The 22,181-nt window shown below is 36.8% G+C and overlaps 1 protein-coding gene across 4 annotated transcripts in view; it reads right to left on the bottom strand.

Moving 5' to 3' along the window:
* Positions 1–10,767: 10,767 nt before the first annotated feature.
* Positions 10,768–22,181, bottom strand: part of USP33 (ubiquitin specific peptidase 33) — a 42,151-nt gene continuing 30,737 nt past the window's right edge. For 3 of the 4 annotated variants that reach the window (XM_054210540.1, XM_054210541.1, XM_054210539.1), the window contains exons 19-24: positions 20,721–20,890; positions 19,210–19,291; positions 17,114–17,222; positions 15,210–15,312; positions 14,373–14,441; positions 10,768–11,991 (exon numbers count right to left, since the gene is read on the bottom strand). In XM_054210540.1, coding sequence (XP_054066515.1) covers positions 11,834–11,991; positions 14,373–14,441; positions 15,210–15,312; positions 17,114–17,222; positions 19,210–19,291; positions 20,721–20,890 — 691 coding nt within the window. In that variant the 3' untranslated portion in view covers positions 10,768–11,833. Of the gene's footprint in view, positions 11,992–14,372; positions 14,442–15,209; positions 15,313–17,105; positions 17,223–19,209; positions 19,292–20,720; positions 20,891–22,181 lie in introns of all 4 variants that reach the window. The other variant, XR_008467898.1, reaches the window with a different exon arrangement.

The raw sequence follows: 22,181 nt of genomic DNA, 5'->3' as shown, positions 1-22,181 counted from the left end.
GCCGTGTTGGCTCACTGTGGAGACTGACATGAGAGCCAGCCTGGAGACGGGGGTGAGAGAGTTGCCAGTAGAGGGGAGGAACAAGACAATCCTCGTTTGGCAGCAGGAGCTTTTTGGCAACAGGATTAAACCAGTCAAACTCTATTGTCTAACCACGCCTTACACCAGGGTTTGCCATGAATTCACCGAGGAGGCCTTAAATACTATGTTCTGCCATCTCACCTAAGAAGCACTAATGTCTAGTGACGGGATGATAACAAAGAGCAACTGTCGTTAATGGTGTGATGTTTCAGGTAATGGTTCTTGCTAATGAAAGGGATCCTCCCGAGGCTCTTGCCCCACCTCTGCATGCCCCCGGCTTTTCCCTGGACTGAATCCAGCCATTGTGTACCTACAGGGTAGTTTGGCTCAGCTCACCTTCCAGAGGCTGCACATTAATAAGCAATGAAAAAAGCACTCCGTACATAGTTAAGACTGAGATCAGGCAAGTTTCCTAAGACCTCCGCCCAAGAGAATTTACATTTAAACCTGGAGAAACCTGCTTTGTTTGAAGCTGGCTGGGGCTCTACATCCACTCTGTTGTCCCCACAGTTCAAAATCTCTTTTTCATCCACTCATGCTACCCTGCAGTCCCCTCCCCACAGTATCCTATAGCACCTTTTAAATAATTTCTAAGAATAAAGGAATACGCTCCTGCCTAGCAGCACCACAGCCCCTTCTCCAACGCACATTCACTTCCAGTCAGCCCCTGTTGCTCCCCATATACCCTGCAAACTATTATCACATTCCTAGCTCTTGTGGTGGCAGTTTCCTCCATGCTACAGCATCTATCTTCTACCAATAATTGGTAGCTGTATTTATTATGGGCAGCCTTGAGTATTACTCATTTATAGGGCAATAATTTCTCTGGCCTTATAATATGGGTAGTAAAATAAATAAAAAAACACAACCCACTATTCTGATCCAGGGAAAATGGTGTTAATGACAGCTTTTCAGCATCTTACAATGGGACAAGCTAAAAAAAATACTAGATCAGGCCCCGCCCCAGCAAGTCAGTACTTTCTACATCAGGAGCTGAGCTGTTTTATATCCCTCCCCATCACTGAAGCCTAAGCTCATGTTTGTGCATAAAGAACTGCCCGAGACCACAAGGTCCAGCTTTGATGAAGCTGTTGCATGTCTTATGCTTTCAGCGGCATCATCGCTGTTTCTACCTATCTCAATCCATGAAACAGCTTAATCGCTTCTCCTATTATTAGAGCAAATTAAACGTGATTGTCTTCTGACAAAAGATTAGCAAAGTTCACTCTTCACAATAGAGCACAATGGAGAAGCTGATCCTAAGGACATCTAGGTTAGTTCTGTGACAGCTACTCTGGTCTCCACACCATGCCCCAGGAAGGTGTTACTGCTTCCTGCCCAACCCTGCGCTTCAAACAGGGCTGATGTTCTCGGCTACAGCTCTGCATCTACACTGGCTCTTAAAAAGGGCATGCAGGACGAGGAAGATTATAGCCGAATTCATCTCCAGAGTTCAGCTAGGGCTTATTTGCTCTGACTCAAGGGCAGGCGTATTGGACAGGCTGGTTGTGTGGAATTACTTGGGTGTCCTGGACGAGAGCGGAGAGACTGTTCCTAAAGCCAGCTTAGGTTCAGTTGGGTCAACTTCCACAGCATGGTGCAAAACTAATAAACCCTCCTGGACTGGATGGGAGTTGGCTCCGCACAACACTGACATGTCTCTTCACTAATTACCATCTCAATAATTTTGTTTGTAGGTACTTTATAGATGGCCTTTTGGATTTTGTATTTACATATTTCTGAAAGAAAAAAAAAGCATTTGCATTCTCAAGAAAAAAATTCCAACGATAGTTACAGAAAAGAACCTAAAGTTATAAAAAGGAAGTTTTTGTTGAGCTAAAAGAAAAAAAAATTAACAGCGTTAAGACAATTTTCTGCTTAAATATGCATCCTTACACAGAATCACTTCATGTTTCCTTTGTTATAGGTCCTCTGTTCTGCTGCTCAGTTCTGCCTGCTCTATTCCCTGGAGAGCCCGTTTTTTCCGTTCATGCTGCCATATGTAAAGTACAAATATGAAAAAGGCTAGGTTTGCCTTAATATCAGCAACAAGAAGAAAGCATTTTCAGTGTTTTTACCCGAAGCAAAATGCTTTAGATACACAAAATTGTTTTGTGTCTAAACTTTTAAAAAATAAAACTTCTGCCTGAAGACATACCCTACTGACTCATTTAGGTGTGGCTTCAGTAGCCAGTTTACATCACAGACTGTACTGGCTTTTTGCCACAACTTTTATTAAAATTTATGATATTATCAATTCAGTAATACAGTAACAAAATGCATAGTTTTTTTATAATATTTCCACTACTTTAAATACTTACTTGCATGAAGACTACAGTAATTATGGAAGTCAGCATGTCAAAAATAATAATTAAAAAATACTAAAATAATAACTGAAAAATGCAATTGTGGTAAATTGCACAGGATTGTAAGAGGTCATCTGGGTCATCTCAAAATAAATTCACTCCAGCCATAAATTTGGAATGCCTTTTTTTACCTTTTTTTTTTTTTTTTTTTGTAGGAACAAGGCCGGGGGAAATCAAAGTTTTAGCTCTTTATTAAACAGAACGATCTCCAGTCATCAATAAAGGATATGTACATTAGATAATTTTGGAGTCGCACAACCCTCTTGCAGAGTCTACGAGACTTGCAGAGTTGACTTTGGTTAGGAAAGATGTCATATTCCACGTTGAAAAAGCAAGTTGCCAATCACAAAAGTTAAACACGTTAAGGAAGTTACTTCATTATTTCCATTTTATGCCTATATATTTAAATTAGGGGCAATCTAATACAAATTGGTCTAAAAAGTTGCAGTTAATTAGAGTTTACTAATTAAATTCACTAGACTATATTCAGTACAATGCAGAACCAATTCTCACTCACTGAGGTATTCCCATTTAAATGGCTTTTTCTAATTTTAGTAGAGACTTCAGAGTCAGGTAGATATGAAATGACAGCTAGACTGTAGTACATTATTAGAAAAACATTCCGGATTGGCATTCATTAAACATAAAAGCAGTATACCAAGAAGGAAGCTCCTTGTTTTTCAGAATGTATTCTACTGCTTAATTTTTAATGCCAAAGAGTGAGCTTTTACATTTAAAAACTGAAATATTGATGTCTAAAATATTTCAAGCAATGGGGGGGTGGTGGTTGTGGGGTTTTTTTATCATTTATTTTCTTTATTTCAGTTACTTTGTGCATGTTATTATTCTAGTGTATAAACTTTGACTCAAGCTTCAAGAAAACAAACAGTCCAGAGACTTCCAGGTTCTGAAAGATTTCACGTGTGTTAGACAGCAAAGTTTTGACTAAATGGGATTAGAATGGGCACAGGTGTTTTTGCCTAAGTCCATATTAATAGTTACCTTACTGGAGTGTTCACATCAGCACTGACTTTGTTAGTTGGCTTACTCTAGGAGTTTTACCCCTTACAGATGTTAGGAACTCCTATCCCAACAATCACTTTTATCTTTGCCCTCTCCTTTAGGATCTTCCCTTTGTTACATCTATGGAGCACTCTCGGGTATTAGTGGTTCTGCACTAATCCGTTGAATTATGTACAACCTACATGAAGATGCGTCAGGTCATGGAATATCCCTGTTACTGTTTTGACTACCTTGCCTATTCCTTCAGGTCCTAGACCACAATAAAGGGCTTTATTGTTACTCAAACTGAACAGCATGTCATGTGGTCAATGTAAACCAGAAGAACAGAGATTAGAAGTTTTCAAGTAAGATGTAGGTAGGTGTCTAACTCCCCCCCAAAATAGGACCTGGCACATTTCTGCCTAGCCTTTAGGCACACCTTTTTTTTTTTTTTTTTTTTTCCCCCCCAAATGGAAAGTTTTTTTAAAGACAAGCCTAGCTTGTGATCAGGGCCCTCTCATACAGGATATGAAAGATTGAATTTTGATTTAAACCTAATTGCCAGCACGCAGGAGCGGACACCAGCACCACTGACAGTTTAAAAAGGAGAGATCCCTGTTCAGGACTCAAGTCCAGAGTGGAGGGTAGGCACTTGCAGATTTAGGTTAAGAGTGTGATCAGGAAACTTAACATCTTCTGGAGGAGGCTTGCAGAGCAGAAGCTTAGAAAGTGCCTCCGTAACCTATATCTTCTTCAAGATCTACAGAAAGAGCCTAGGAAGACCAGCCTCTGCTTCAGCCTGCAAAGTCAAGGTCGCATATGAAGTTCAGATTGCTACTGATCTAGTTTAAGAGACAAATTACCTCCACTACCTAACTTGGTTGGAAAGCAAATTAATTATACTACAAACAAACAAACAAGGCAGAAGAGAGTACATTTCTTTACTAAACATTATTCAGAAGATGGGACACCAAAGAGGAGTTCATAGCTAAATCTATGTCTTATTTCTTGTTTCTACAGTTAAATTGCAAAGTCAGTCTACATATAAAAACCTCAATACTAGACTAGAAATTTAATTGAAAATATTGTCTAACTGAATTAATAGCTGTCAATCAGTTCGCATTTTGTCATGTATGAGTGCATTTCTTTTGTTAGAGATGAAAAATCTCAAAGTAATGTTACTTAACGGTCCTAAAGAGAAGGTGTGCGCATCGGTGGGAACAAACATACATTCACAGCATGAGCAAGTGCTGCATCTCTGGTCCTTTGGGTTTGGCATTTTCACAGACACCCCGGGGGAAGGAGCGGGGTGGGGGGAAAAGCAATGGATCACCATGGTAACCACGACATCTTGTTTCAGCTTGTACGTTAAAAACCACACAGGACAGAACACAATTGTCACCTAGAAAAATATTAATTTGGGGGCAAAACTATTCACAAACAATGAAAATGAAAAGGTCTTGACACTGTCCTGTGAGATAAGAGACAAAACCTGCTATTTTTCATTTTTGACAGCTGACAATTTATTTTGAGATAAGTTGTTACTTACTTGTAAGAATCAAATGCCTCCTCTCCTCTGCCCTCTTTATTCTTCTCAACAAAGTACTTTAAGATTTACTTTCTCATATGGTAAGTTATTCCAAAAATGGATCTTGATGAAGTTCTTAATGTATAATAACTTCTTTGCGAGTTCCAAGTGAGAAAGTAGGAACATATCTGGAAATGAGATCTTCTCAGCTTCATTTATATTACGAAAAGACTCTGTGGATGGTAACTGCTTTATTTTTGCACCTCCCATGCAGCTGAACAAATGACTAGTAAGAAAAATAAGTGATTTGAGATTCAGTAGCATTGCATAAAGGCTTATCAAAACTGCACAAATAACCAGTGTGTTCCCATTACTGAAACTTTACTTTTTTACTGACAGATCATTTCATAATGGTATATAATCAGTAAGTCAAGCGTCAACTGTATTTCCTCATGTCCACTCATTTCAACAACCAGAACTTGTATTTCAGACTTTAACATAATCAACTCAATCTTGAACACATCAGAAAATTACATTTCTTGCTTATTCATCTTATAATCATCCTATTTGAGTGATCACATTCCTATTTATTTTTTTTAAGTCTACACATATACCCATCTACGATCTTTATAAGTAAACTTGTCATCAAGTGACTTGGCATGTCACTGACAATCCGCAGAACCTATCAGACGCATCAGTGATAATGTTTCTCACAAATGGACTTTTTTTTCTTGCTGCATGTCTCAGCTGACACCCATTTAGAAGAGAGTAAAGTTTTGTGATAAAGTAAATAATACCAGTTTTCTATGAAAAACACAACTCCGCTATTGTGAGCAAACATCTGTAACATTAAACGTGTTATGAACAGATGACAGTTTATCTCACTGCGTGGCAGTGTTCACACTGGTTTTTATGGAGAAACAGCCTTGTCACCTTGTTGAATGGCTGAAATCTAGGCTGAAACTATTCTTCATTTAAGACAAGTCACACGTTTTAAACAGCAATATATATGTACTCTAGAATATATTCAAGAAAACAAGTTACACTTCTCACTGTTAGTGAGAGTAGCCCTCTTAAAAGTTTGTACTGAACAAGGCTATTTTCTAATCTGCTAAGATTTTGAAGGCTAACATAAATCAAGTTTGTTTGCAACCACATAATTTCTGTGAAATAATGCTGAAAGTGATTTGTCTATCTTTGTAACACTTCAGAAATCTAGAACTCTTATTTTGCTTCCTGCTACTAATTGTCAGCGCTGGATGGCTTAAGTATAGAGGGAAGCCAGAAAAGCCATCTGTTTGGAAGAATGAAAAAGCCTAGTTGTTTTACTCATTTCCTGGGCAAAATGAAGAGCTGAAAGGTTTTCAGTGAGAAAACTGCTTAGACTGCACTAAGCCAGATGTATATAGGGAATTCAAGAGGAATAAATGGAACAGAATTTTCTCAGCTAAGTATAAAATAGTTGTATGGCAAATATGAAGAAACAACTTGCCCCTTTAAGCAGATAATCTGTACATTTTCCAAATCTCAGGTTTGCTTTTCCAAGTGAATTTATATGATGAATAACAGGATAATCTATCAATCAATAATAAATAAAAAAAAAATGTTAGCACTATCATTATCAATAAATGCCTATAAGACTAATTAGAAACTTGGCTTTAGTCCTCTTAAGAAAACCTAGGATATCCTAGGTTAGAAAAAGCCAAACACTATATAAGTTTTGAATCTGAAAAGCAGGATTCTTACATAATGCATCAGCACGGCACATCAAATTACACCAGATTTTGTAAGAAAATTTCAGGCCTAGATGGGCATATTTAACTTTTGCTCCACAAATGACAACTACTTCATCCACATAATATGTTTTATAGCCAAACATATTTCTAACACTTTATGCTGGTATCCCACTGTCAGTGGGACATACCGCTATCTCAGCAGACATTTATATGAAATTACCCTGCTCTAGGGCTCTCTTTACCAAAATATGGGACAATATGAACTTACAAAAGACTCTAAATACAATTATTTTCAGATGTCACTGAGGGTTGCACTCTGCTGGACGGATAGACTTCTAACAGTACATTTTCATCTAGTCTCCAGAGTAGGGACTAATGCACTACAACTTGTTGGTTCCAATCTTCTGACATCTCTATTTGATAGCTTGGTCAGAAGTTAATTCCTATCAGCATAGCTGTGTCAACAGAACGGTTCGCATTCCCACATGACTATGTGACTCCCAAGCAAAGCTAAACAGACTAGAACTTCCACATCAAATATGCTGTCCCTAGGGAAAAGAAACAGATTATTTAAATAAAAATCCCTAAATAAATTAGCTTCCATTGACCCAGCTGCATACAGTAGGGCTTGCAAGTCACAGTAAGATATCTAGACAGAGCAGTAAAATTCAAATGCAAGATCTCTTTACCGCCGTCAGGGACATTTGTCAACAGCGGGTGTGGTTGTTACTCCTTTGAATTCAGATTTGGCAGGTTTGTAGTATCTCACCACCTACGGCAGTTTTTGACAAATAGATATCAGAGGATACCTTAAAAAAAAAAAATAGAGATCTATGTTTCAGCTGCATTGAGATAGCTCAACAGCTGACAGTGACAATGGCATTCAAATAAAATATACAGAGCTATCAAAATGGTTCTGAGTGTATCTGATATGAATCAATAAAAATAGCTTTTACCCTTTTTCATCTTATCTTGATACAGCTTTTGAACAGCGTATGACGTCTCTTAACTTACCTAGCAAACTTTCAGACTGATGGGAAGGTTGACACCCATTATAGCAGTCAATTGAGTGTCATTTATCTATTTGAAAACAGAACCCAGCCTTTATTGGATGTATCTCCTAAAGATGATTATTCTAACATAGAACCAAAAATAATTACTATAGTGCCTCCAGCCACAGTTCAATTAAGAGATTGGAGAAATAGATATAAATGCGTGTAATCTATCTATCTATATATATCTATCCCTTGACACAGGATGAATTTAGATTATACTTGCAGAAACAGCCTTCTGGACTGCCCAAGTTAAACAATGAATTTTCATCACAGAATTGTCTTCAGAACTTCCTTCATTTCCTAATGTTCCAGTCACAGGAAAGGAAGAGACTGGCATTTAAGTCAGTAAAAGTATAACATGGGATAATTTACAGCTAACAAGCAGGTCATTTTTGTTTGCTTTATTAAGCAGACAGACTACTTAGCTCTCACCTCTGAAATGCATTATAAAAGTGCCTTATTTTACTACTAAGTAGTTCAATAGCTCTTCCAATAATCTTTTTTCCCTCCAATTATACTGTTCAGCTACATGACAGCACTCTCCTGGATGTTGGAGGTTCAGAGGAACAATTAGCTATACTACTTGCAAAAAAGCTTCAAAAAATGTGAGAAATCAAGCTTTGAGCTGGTAATTCCCCCACACTGCCATGCAGTTTTCTTCAGAAGAGAAGGATTAAAGTTACCAGACTGAACAGCAGGCTTTTAGCAGCCCAAATCTAGATTCCCAGGCCTAAAACAAGGACTCCACTGGATTTTTCCCTTCTTGAAATGACAGCTTCCCTGGCACCCGAACACATTGCTGTGTTTCCTCAACTGGAAACAAATGAACAAAGAATCCAAGTAGTCTGGTGAAAGGCTTATGGAAAAAAAAAATTATTTCCACAGCCCCTTCCTAAAATGCATTCTTTCTTTGCTGCGAATCAGACAGCTCTTCACAGTAAAGGCCTCTCCTTTACCTATACTCTGAAGCATTGCCTTCCCTCCAGCGTACACGAGCCATCCATCTGGAGTTCTCCCATGCTGTCTTAGTTTAAAAGGCTACTTCCACTTCTGTGGCATAAAATCCTTTGCAGAGCTCTCAAAGGACTAAAAGCAAGACCGTCATCCCTTTGGAACTGTCTGTCTTGAACACAAACACATACATTTAGTTTCTGCGAACTTGGGATTTTTTTGTTGGGTTTTTTTTTTTTTTTTTTTTTTTAAAGCACGACAGTTGTAGTGTGAAGATGCCTTTTACTGTGGTGACAGGCATTCACAAACTCTGCTAGTTCAGAGTGTCTCGTTACTGATCTATGTGCATCACAATTTAAAATTATGCTTGACTCTGGATTCCTAGACACCAGGTGGAAAAAAAAAAAAAATCAACAAACCTGCTGGAAGATTTCTAGATTTCTAATAAGCTACATAAAACCAGCACAAGTCACCATTGCTAAAGCTGAGGCAAATACTCCTACTCATCTAGGAAAAATTGTTCACTATTATCCAGCAATTATTTTCACATCGGCAGGCTTGCATCTTCAGCATTCTTTTAAGCGAGAAAACAACTTCATTTTCAACACTGAGTCTTGTTGCTCTTCTCTGAGATAACCTCTCCCAAACCTGTATTTATTATCATATAGCATCCAAAATTGGGAACACTATAGATGAGATCTCACAAGCAGCACAGCACCAAGTAGAGCAGAATAATTACCTCCTGTGCCTCACATCTGATGCTTTTGTTACTATTACCCAGAACAGGTTTTGTTTTCATATCACTGGATTTTAACTCTTAGTCTGATCTGCTGTAATACTCTCAATACCTAGCACAGAACTGCTTCATTCCCCTGACAACCCGATGTCCCTAACGCTCAATCCATTTTTCTCTTCTAAGTTTTATATTGGCCATCTGTTCCACCATCCAGATTATTAATGAAAACATTGAATAAATTGATAAATCATACAGTGATTTAACAAAGAAAATATTTCCCAAGTTTCCAATTAAGAATACCGTGTAGGAAAAATCCTTCCTGAAGTATGCAGACCTATTAATTATTATTTAGCTTTAGTATGTTAGAAAATCTTAAGAACAGCTTAAGTCAAATAAAAACTTAGCAAAAAAAAAAAAAAGAGTTAAAAAGGCAGTACAAATCCAGGTTTAGTTTAGTCACCCTAATATGAAAAAAGGGCCAAAAACCAGGGGTGGGAAATTACAACAGCCTTCCACAGGCCGAGGTCAGAAAGTTACTACTGACTGTTCATAAGCAACTTAACATTATCTTCATTGGTAAGACAAGTCTGTAGTAGTAACTGATGTGTTTACGTGCAGGAGTAACTTGATGTTAACTTCAGGTTGCCTTACCTACTAATATAGAACTGTCCAAATGCACTATCAGACACTAAGTCTCTGCTCAGCGTTTCTTTACATTTACTCCTATGCACATGCAAGGCTTCTCAGCTGCCAATGTCCTGTGACCTCCTCTGGAGTTTAAAGAACACTTAAATACATGCTCAGAAACTTAACAGGGTGGCCAAGAGTTACCTGCGATACAGTTTAAAATTGAAAAATGTTTCCTTATGTACCAGCCATATAATCATTGGCTTCATACTGCTGTCCATTTACCCCTCTCATTTGCACTGCATTGTTTTTAGCTCTAGTTTTTCTCAGGTCGGCTGAGGAAAATAGTGGGACTTCCATTCAGGCAGAACTGACTCCTCTTACATGGCACATAAGTAGCAAGTACTTAATGTTAGAGGACACTTTGTCTAGGGCTCATCGGTGGCTTTTTAACCAGAATGGCTTTAAGTGCTTTACAAAGTTCAAAACCAGTTTGATTTTATGCTAGATATAAAATTATCTGGAAGAACATTACTTCAGCATTTTCTTACTTTGGAATTAAAACTGTCAACATCATTGTCTAAACGTGAAGTGGTCAAGAAATATATGGGTGTGAGAGCAGTACCACGGCATTACTTCAAAAGTTTTTGTATTGATGTAATGAATGAAAAACGCTTAAGGAAGCTTTTCCCCGCTCTTCTTCCACAGTTTATTTATTATTTTTTTTTCCAATTGATCCAGCCTTGAATAATGCTGCTTACTTGGTAACAATATCAGGCAAAACCAAGAGCAAGTGCCATTCTGCATTCCAATATGAATCATTCAATAAAGTTTTGCAATATATACATTTTATCCAGCTTCTGACATTATAGGTCATCGTGCCAATGAAAATTTTTAACAATACAATAAAATCCTTCAAATGGAACTGTTTATGAATGTAATTCAAGAGACCAGACAATTTAATTTCTGAAATTTATATCAGTCATATCCATAATCATTTTACATTTCACACTTCATGCTCTCAAACATTACCCTAGAGAAGACTAAATCTTTTTGACACATATACTGTTAAAGACACTAGCCAGGTTTAGAGAGTTACAGAAGACTATAATAAGATGTAAAATTTAGTAGGTAATAAGTTATAACATTTGCTGACTAAAACAATATTCAATCTACACTAATGTTTGATCCATTCAAATACAATAAGTATTTGGATGTTATCTACTACCCATTTCATATACTTACAGTGCAAAATAAGTGAGATTTTTTTTCCTGAGCATTTAGGAAATGTAAATCCTTTTTCTTTATTATTGATTGCAATCCATTTAAAATATACTCCGCATATACCTAGGCTTGTCAAGACTGTACAATTAAGACAGGCAAAAGTTGGTAGATACCAGAAGCCTAATCAGGAATCAGAAGGGTTATTGAACATCTCTAAAATTTGTACCCATTTTTCAAGTCTAAGGATATAACAGGATTTTGAGTTATACCAAGAAGTTCAGAAATTACTTTTTTTTTTCCATTGACCAAACACTCCAAAGTGTACAAACCACATGCCTTCCAAAACAGAGAAACAGCCTCTATTTAAACAAACTGTAATACCTATTTCAACTTACTATTCTGTAGTTAGTGTAATGCCCAGTGAACTGTGCCTCCAACAGACATAAGAGAATAAAACTTACAGGAATGTATTTTGGGCACTTTGTAAGGAAGCTGGATTCCTTACAAGTTCATCTTTTTCTCAATAGCTACAGACCATGAGTTTCTAATTCAATCTTCTCCTCTGCTTGCGAGGTATCAGGTTCTACTGGAGGAACAGGTGGTCTGAGTATAATCTCTGGACCTCCACCATAGATTGACTGAAGAAAATTCCATGTTTCTTCAGATATTTGTCCAGAATCTGCACCTGAAAACACGTTTAAAATTTTAATTACTATCTGGAATAATTCTTTCATTATTTCTTTGAAGTTCATTACAAATACAAAAAGAAAAAAAAGAATATAGATTCAAATTCAAAGCCCTAAGCTGAATTTGTGCTTTATCCTGCACCAACTGCCAAACCCAATGACGTATTTGTGTTAACTTCATACTTTTCGATTCTTACAACTACCTGCTCTGAACTATCCAGTACTTCACATACCTCAAGCATAAAAGACACAAATGTTCTATGATAAACATCTTAGCTGACATTTTTCAATCAAGTTGACAACTGGTAGCTCTTGGTACACAGGAAACAACGATTCATATTAATGAAAGGACGTGCAGTCCCATCAATTAAACAATGAAGTTCAAGGACTCAAGATTCTTGTTTAATCAAAGAAATTAATATTGATAGTAAAGAATAAAAGTGCAAGAACCACAGAGTGAAATTCTCAGAACCCCAGAGACAAAAGGCCATTAGGACATTAATAGTCCCACTCATTCTCCTTCTATGTAGCACTGATGTGTCAGCCTGATTTCTTTTCATTCACTGATCAGTCTTTGCTTATGATTCCATTCCTCTGGCTAGAGGTCCCTGTCCTGTCTCACATCAACATCCAACAGTAATTTCCGATTTTCCATAACCTTTTATAGTGGCAAAGGGCAAGGGAGCATCAGCACATCACCCCTCTAGGTTTTAGCACAAGGATCCTTTCTGATACAGTTGACATGATTTCTTCACACTAACCTAGGCAGAGAGGACAAATTTCTATTCTACCACAATAAACCGCTCTTCTTTAAGCAACTCATTAAAAACCTGCCGTGCAGCAAGTTTTCCCCAATATCCTCATTAGATACTATTAATCTGTCTTGTTAAGTCTAATTTCAGCACCCTTCTACTTAAGAAAAAAAAAAAAAGGCACCATAACAAGGGGACTTCTCCCCCTGCCTCCTATCCTTTTCTGTCCTCACCACCTGCTCCAGCGAGCCTCCTACTGTACTTTATGTTTCCAAAAGTTTCCAAAGAGGAAGGGTACGAACAGCTGCACATTTGTTTACCTACACTAACTCAACCATGCAAAGCGTCATCTGGAAGTCATGATGCAGATCCTATGCCAGTACTAATGACGTTACGCCTCAGTTTTACTCATTTAGGTTCAGGTACTCAAAAACCAGCTCCATCTCTGGAGGCACAGGAGTAGATCTTCACTCCCATATCCAGATTCCAACCCTTCTAATGGTCAGGTTTAACTGAACAGGTACAGTGAACTAATAAACTGAGATTAGGACCACTGGATCACAGAAATATGTAATACTGTACACTATTTAGTGGTGCTCCCACCTTTTCTGTCATGACAAATTTTCCACAGCCTATTCATCTTCAATTTCTACCCAAGTTCTAATTTGAATCAATGTAGCTGAAATTAAGTCAACAACTGGCTAATTTGCTATCAATTATACATTATAAAATAATTTTATTTCTTTTTGCTACAAGTCAGTCAGATGCTTTATACCTTGTATTTGAATTCTACAGTAGCACAAAACTCATGAGTGCAAGAACTCATTCTTTTTTAAATACGCTCTTGACATTTTACAATTGGTGAGCTTTATGCAAGGCCTGGTGGCCTCCAGTGAACTGTGATTGGTAGGTCCACTGTATGCTGTGGCATTAAGTTAAATTGGGAAAAAATCCAGTTAAATAAAGGTTAATCTTAATACTGCAATTTTCGTAATTTTTTTTTAAGCTGGGCTACAATGAACTTAAATACTCGCAGGAAGTCTAAAGTCTTCATAAAGCAGGCCATATCAGAATTATTTTTTTCTATACCCACAAATTTCAAATAAAAGGTATTAAGCATCTGACTCTGAAGAATAACAAAGAAATCTCTTTGCATGCTAGAGAAATTTTTGCAATGTACAGTGGCAAATAACTTGAAGAAAAATGAGCACAGCGTTTACTTACTGTGGTTTATTTCCCTCTGTTAGAAGTAGCTCTCAATTCAAATTAGGTTTCAAGATTAAAATAACTACGTACAGATATAAGACACAGTCTAAAAGCGAAGCATCTCCCAATTTACTTTAAGAAAACCCAAATCAAACCAAGTGATACAAAGCCAAAAGACACTTTCACCATTTTAAAGTTACTCTGCACGTCCTGTTACATTCATCTGTACTTGCATCAGTCTATGACAGATGCTAATTCTTCACTTTAAGGATAAATTGGTCCCCCCAAAATGGGCACAACAGAGATTCATTAGGAATTGCCTTTTTATGATAACAGTTAAAAAAAGAATTCACAATAAATTTTTCAAACTTCAGCAAATACATCAGAAGGAACCCAAAGCTGCAGCAATACTGGACACCTACCTTGTTTTAGCACAGCATTTCCACATTTTGTTACTGCAATCTTAGCGTTATCAATAGGCCCAGGAGGATCTAGTGTGACAGAAAGATGATTAAAATTGGGAGAGTTGAAAACAAACGGCAGGTTGGAGGGTCTGTTTTCAAATGGAAGGAGAAAGAGCTTGTTTGATTACTGCTTGTTCTTGTCCTGCTTGACAGTGTGTTCTAAGTTGTTAAAAGCTAATCGGAATTTCAATTAAGAGCAAGTTTTTCAAAGCATTCACAATTACACTAAGTCTTCAAGCAATACAAAACACAAGTTAATCCTAATTCTTACCCCTAGCAAAGATGTCCTAGAGCAGACTCAGACGTTAGTAATACATTTTATCAGTGTTTCCATTTCAAAACTTTAGAGGCACCTCAAGGAGGCTAAAGTGATGTTATTGTAGTTGTTACTCAGTTATCTATGAGTTTAGGTTGTGACAGTGAGGTCACCTTTCCTCCAGAAGCTGAAGCAATACCTATCAGTTTGCACAGCAAAATCCATCCCCCCCTTGTACTTAGATCCAATTTTTCTGCTGCTACTAACAGCAAACCACCTGCAAACAAGAAACATTCTCTCCACAACTATCCCATTATCCATTCTTGTGAATTATTTGCCTATATTCTGTAATTTGGTTCCTGGATATATTTGTAACTTATAAAACCTGTGTCTTAGATGTTAATTTTAAGAGCTTTTGTTGCCTTCTCTATCTGTTCTTCCTACAGCCTTCTACCAAAGCAGAAACTATTTACTTAAACAGCACCACTACATGACAATATAAAAGATTACCCAACATTTTGAAATGGAGCACAACTTACCACTGTCTTTACCCTTTACAAATCCTTCCCATTCTCTGAACCATTGCATACTGATGCAGTAAAATGTTGATGGAGACTCTTCTTCTTGGAATGCTCTATTAAGCTGAAAAGAAAAAGAATCTGTGTTTTTTCTGCTTTTTTTCCTTTAAACTCCTGAATTAACTACCATAATTAACGACAGCATAGTATTACACTGCTACAGAACATTTTAAAAAAATACTAACCATCAGAACAATAAACACCTGGTAAATTCCCAAGGTGAGACTTTGATGTAGTGGTAGCCTTCATATTAAAAGATGACTTATTCTTTACTTGAGAATTTATTTTTTTCCTGAAAACAGCAACAAGTTCTTAAGCACAAGTGCTTACCCATCAAACACTACTGGATAATCACTGTGAAGGCTGAACTTTCAAGTAGCAAAAGAAAGCAGAAAACTTATTTTTGTATAATAAAACAGTGTTTTGAAATATTTGCTCCATAATTTTATGGGAGGTCCTCTGTGTGATGAACTATAGCTTCATCTATGTTAGTTTTTTCCCCTAATACTTTGACCAGATGCCAGTATGATTCCAAGCAAGGCATGGTGAACTAATGCAAAGGGACTTTTCATGACTTTTCTTTGCTTCAGTTTAAAAAACACGAAATATTTTTTGTTCCTACTACTTTAAAATTAAAAAAAACAAACAAACGAAAAAATGACATCCTGGTTTTCTGAGTTTCTGTTGCAAGGCAATGTAAGTGACTGTATAAATTACAAAAAACAGTTGAGTAAAGAGTCTCAGTTGCATTTAACTAAATTTGTTTCTATTGTTGTAAAAAAATATTTTTTTATATTTAAGATTTTAGGAAGTTTATTCTTTATCAGAGACTACAGATCTTTTCACAATGTTATTAAGAAACATACAAAAAGTCACTTAAACCTTTACAACATTATCTTTTATCTCTGTAATACTATAGCTATACTTCCCTCTTGAAGCCATCAACACAACTTCTTGAGGTTTCAGATAGAATAAGTTTTGCAATCATTCCATAAAGCAATCTTTATAGGGGATAACAGAATTTTCTGTCTGCTAACCACTAACAATACTTGCACAACAGTGCACGTGTAATCACTGTTTATATTGGAAAAATACTGATCACTAAAACAAATGAGGTTGACTCAATGTTGTTAATAATAATTATTATGCAGTGGTAACCCAGACTAAAGAAAAATAAATTACTAAGAAGTTCAAGCAGCAATTAAAATACGGAAAAGCTGACACAATTTCTGAATTAAAGCACAGATAGAACTGAAAGAGCATTTGCAATTATGTTCTTCTCCCTCTTATGAATTAAGATTGCAGAAATGGGACTCCAATATCTCTGCATTTATTCTCACTTCAAAACTTCTAGTCACTTTACCATTCAGACTCATGCCCATAATCTCTAACTCATGGAAAACATAATAGCTGCTTGATATTAATTTTACAGATCCATTACAATACTAAGGTATTTACTGCCTACTGAATTATTTATGTTTGTTTATGTCTCTAATGATATTTTTTTTAAATTAGAACCAAAGACAAAGATTATGATTAACTTTTTGCTGGCACAGTATTATTGCACTTAAGCCTTATCAGACTGCTCACGTGGCTGCAATCTGTTTCCATATTATAAAAAAGCAATTTAAGAAATGCATTAAATATTTACTCTTAAGTACATTTCCATATAAATAGTTATTTGGGATAGCACAAGAACATTACTGCTGCCAACAGGAAAGAAGGGATTCTATATAGGTGTACAGATATTTCATAAAGTCCATTTGTTACAGGAATCACCTATGCACTTCTGGTAACCCCTTGGGTCAATTCATGAATATCAGGTGATGTCGAAAAGCATAATGAATAAGTGTTTACTTTTTTACCCGAATAAACATTTCCAATTCATTTTTTCTTCTTTTTTCAATTCTTTCAGACTCTATTTGGCAGGTGTGACAAACATACAGATGATTAACAGCTGGTCCTCCCCCATACCTGCAGTAAAAGTAAAACACTGTTAACCTCATGGAAAATACCATGTAAAAAGGTGATGCACCTGTAGTCATCGGAAGTGTCAGCTTCTCATAATATGTAAGAGAAGTCCGATACATGCCAGTCACAATGATCCACAAATGCCATCATTTATTTTCCTAGTAATATTTTGTACTCCATTCTAAGACACAACCTTCTTACAAGTTCTGACTGCCTAGAGCCAGCACAAACCATCTCAAACTCTGCTGTATCACATACTTCAAAAGGCATTAGTATGGGAAGAACGTGTCAGTGAGCAAGTATTCTGTTATACGTACACCATGTGTGATTATATTAAAGGCCTCTAAGAAACAGCTTATGGAAATGTTCCAGCCAGTTCTATCTTAAACATGTCCCTTCATTCCATTGCAGGATCTTCATCAGTTTGCTGCCCCCCTGACACCAGCTTCTAAACTGGTTTATTGTTTTGTTCTTAAAAAGTTATTCTCCGTGACCCTCCCCTCCAACCCCCCCAAATACAGAAGTGTTGTATTTTAACTGAAAATTAAAGCATCATTTCAGTACAACAGCACTTGTACATACACGTTTTTTGTTATACGTGCAATCATCCCAACTTAACAAACATATCTTTCATAAAATGGTCACCTACCACTTAAATTGTACCTCTGAAGATAACACTTTGTCTTTAGACTGCACTGATCAGTTCACAAGGTTTTAACTGAAATAGGTCAAGTATGGATTATGCTATATCATCTTGAAGCAACTCTGAACTCACAGTATGTGGAACTGCATAGGAGTAGTGCCAGGTCACCAGCAAAATAAATGTGTTTGGGACTTAGATGGACTGGCAATTGGCATCCTAGATGCATATCTCCTTTTCCTGAATAATATTTCAGTAAAAGTCAACTTCTACCATATTTGGCTTCCTCACCCTAAATTCTCACCCACTGCAGCCATGGTACTCTCCCATAATTCCCAAGTAACAGCAAGACAAAAAGCAAAAGATGGTTGCTTCAGAACTACTCTATGTTGAGGGGTGCATGTGCCAGTCAAGAAGCCAGACAGAACAGACAAATGTTTAGCGCTAACAACTTATACATCGTTTCTACCTAGTAGATAACACTCAAAATCTGGGGGACCCTATAATCTCTGGGACTTCTACCTTTCTATCAAATGAATGGTTTGACATCTTGTTAAAAAGTTTTATAGACAAGGCAATTTAATGAGAAGTTTAAAAACATTTTCCTTCAGATTAAAGAAGTATTTCTGCATACAGAAAATGGATAATGCCTTTGTCAGATGGTTGGAAGAAAAATTCAGTACATCTAGGGAAGTGGAAATAACCTGGAAAAAGTATTGTTTCTGTTTTTCACTTGTGGCCATTGAAACTTTAAAACAAAAAAAAAACCCAACCCTTTAGCTATATTGCTTAAGTGGCAGGAAATTAACAGCTAAAAATATTTAATGCAATACAGAGTCCTTAAGGTCATTAGCAAAGCTCTTCTATGGCTTTTTGTAACTTTAAAAGGAGATGCATCTTGTAAGAATCCCTCCTTTAAAAGCAAGCACGTAAAACTGACCTACATTAAAAAGCATGGAGTAGTTATACAGAACGCTTAGATATAAGTTATTTTGAAGCAGCACTGGCAGCTGAGGCTGTGGATTCAAAGCCAACATAAAAGAAAAGCTGTCTCCAGCCAACAAGAGAACAGGAAGCCGATACACAGAGCTCCTTCAAAATACCTCTTGCAAAGCGTACTTTTGCTGACCTACTTTGTGTCATTTTGTACATACCATACATGTTTATTGGTTTAATACTCAAGTATTATCCCAGTAACACACTACTTTATGTATGCTTTTAGCATTACTTTGCACAAACAAATTCTATAAATTGGCCGTTTGCAATCCCTTCACTTAGCTTTAAGCCTAGAGGGTATACATATATTTTTCTGAGCCACTAATTCTAAAAAAGTTACAGTACAAGACTTACCTACTATACAGATTATCCCATATATTTTGAGGTAGCATTACAACTAGGTCCTCTATAAAGTTAGCTTTGTGTGGAGGAACACCTGCAGAAGCAATAAAAAAATAAACTTAAAAAAAAAAAAGAAGAGAGAGACTTGCAGATTTTATGGGGGGGCGGGGGGGGAGGGGGGGGAGGCGGGGAGGAGGAGACTATGTTAGAGGTCTCTAAATAAAACAGAAATACAACCTTTCAATGAATTCAAAGAAATCATGTGGAACAAGTTTTACCACAGTATAATAGATTACTGTATTTAAAGAGACCACTCAAATTTTAGTCTTTTGTGAGGCTGAAAAGTTTATAAAAAGCAGAAGCAAACTACATGAAAGAGAAATTAAAGGGCTAGAATCCTTTTTAGATACTGATTGCAAAATGCTTCTTAAGATATACAGTTAAAATGTTAAAGAGTGATTAAATATTTTGTTTATGCATGTAAACACATTAGCAAACTGTCTGTTCAAAATTCATGTATTTGCTGTAGACCTTTTTGAATTACTTCAAACAACACGAATGCGTGAAAGCAGTGAAATTTTGAGGGAGGCAAAAATAGCGGGCTTGCAAAGTTATAAGTGTTCAGTTGAAGCACATGATAAGCAGCCGTGTGCTATGCAGGAATTCTTTTGAAGAGGGAATAGTGCCGTAGCTCGGGTAAGTTTGTACCACTCATCTGCTGTAACCCTGCAAAAGACAAGTCCCAGCCACAAGGGCTCACGTGTACACACACACTGCAGCTTGCTCCACGGGCGCAATATTCCTATGTTAAAAGTTTGGTTCAGCAACAGGGGCAGCACCTGTAACTGCTAATCTAATATAGCTGTATTTTTTTTATTAGAAAATAGGCATAAGAACACCACATAGTCACGATTTCTTGGAATGCTGGAACTCAAATACGGATATTTCCCCAAATATGTTTTGCTTAATTTAATTATCTCATTTTTATTAACATTTAGCACAAAGTAAAATTTTTATGCTCCTATACAAAATATACAGAATTGATACCCTATTTTCACGCTGCTATGCACCGGATACTCTGCATCAGACCAACTTCTTGTTCCTCAGCTTTCAAACCATCTTATTGCTTCTAGCAGGTAGCTGAGAAAAAGATTTTGATTGGCAGACCAAAGTATTAAGGATGATGATAAAGTGACAGGATTTTTAAAAATGGGAATATACGAGTCTAGTAAGCAAGCAGATAAGCCAAACCATTCCTCTTTAAGAATCAAGAAAGCTTATAAACAAAATCAAATTGTTTTGTTGTGCAGAGAAAAGAAAAAAAAATTAGAACTTCACACACTACCATTTTTAACTAGTCAGCTACTAAAAATGAGAGAAATAATTTGCTTTACCTAGGAAGTTACAGAAGTTATAATATGAACTTACTATATTCAAATTCCTTTAATTAAAACAAATGTACATCCCTGTACAGCTAAGAGTTGACAGATAAATTCTTAAATGATATTCAGTTACAGTCTCACCTCCATGCATACAGAGAAAGTCATTATTTGAAATTGGTCCTGGCTCTGCAAAAGTCTTGAATTTATTTAACCACTGTCTGGAAACATAGAACTGCAGAAGACTTGGTTCCATCATATTCAGTAGACCCGATATCCTCCGTCTCTCTCTCTGTGCTTCTTCACTGCTCTTTCTATTACCGAAATAGAAATCATTAAACAAATATATGTACTTGTGTACAGTACAGATAATTTACTTTGTGAAAAGAAAATTGTAGTTTCATGTAAATTATCTGGGCCACGTCTACACTTCAAGGTTCTACTAGCATGAAGTAGTTGACTTAGCACGTGAAAAAACTTGCACCTTTTATGCAGAGCCAAAGCCACCATCTGAGTGTGTGGCAGGAACCTGGACTGTCACATTACAGAGCCATGTGTCACAAGAGTCAGTACAGTTAGTACAGCGCGAGAAGGGCAGCAAACACAAGTTGCTCTGTTAAACCTGTGCTTGTCCTTCGTTCTGACAAGCCATGGCACAGCTGTTATCATGCTTACAAGAAAGCTTTTGCCTGCTTAGTTCAACAACTCAAAGACCCCTGACCATTCACATTCAACCTACCAGCCTGAGAAAGCAAATAGCTGGACTGCACCAGAGACAGCAGACTCTACTGCAGAGGTGATTACTACCACAGGAGGAGATAAGGCTCTGCCCACCTGCCCGTTTCCTCCCTGCATCTTTGGAGCTAAAGCTTTGCAAGCTGTACTTCTTGGGCAGATGTTCCTTACTTACCTTCAAAAGTAAGGCTGAACATTAATTAGATCCTGTAATTTTACTTTTCCTCTATCTCCCTACTTTTCTCATCGAGGATGATGCTGCTGCTCTCCAACCGGGAGTACGTCTGCTCTCCTTTTTTTAGATTGAATAGAATCTCTCTTCTCCAAAAGCAGACTTGAACCATTCATTACATCCTCCAAAACAGTGACCTGAAACTTGACTCAGCATCACGCAAAAGCTGTGCCACCTCAGCTAATTTACAGTGTCAAAGTTGACACAAACAGCTGATAGAAAAGCTTTAGGTAGACCTAATGGCTATAGCAACAAGGCTATTTACAGCATAGCAAAACAAAAGTAAAAGAGTAGGAAAAAACAGACGCTATGAACCCAATTAAAACACATTACCTGCTTAAATTCAGGTTAAAATTATTTAACAAAAATCTTAAAAGTCTGAAAATGAAATTCAAGTAGGTAAGTTTACTTTCTAGCTGTAACTTAAACATGCATACATATCCCCAGTAAGATGTTCTTTCAGCACATTTTAGAAAGCTATTTTGTGTGTGTGGTAGTATTTTGTGGGTGTATTCTTTTTCAAAACCAAATTTTATGAAGGCTATTCTTTTATTATTTATTTTAATATATTTGCCCACAATCAGGTACAGTGTTCTTTCTTGGTAATACAGCATGACTTCCACATTCCTTTTAGAAGA

The sequence above is a fragment of the Rissa tridactyla genome, chromosome 8 (assembly GCF_028500815.1).
Source record: "Rissa tridactyla isolate bRisTri1 chromosome 8, bRisTri1.patW.cur.20221130, whole genome shotgun sequence".
Classification (NCBI taxonomy): domain Eukaryota; kingdom Metazoa; phylum Chordata; class Aves; order Charadriiformes; family Laridae; genus Rissa; species Rissa tridactyla.
The sequence above is the reverse complement of the archived record's forward strand: the minus strand, read 5'-3'. Positions and strand labels throughout refer to the sequence as shown.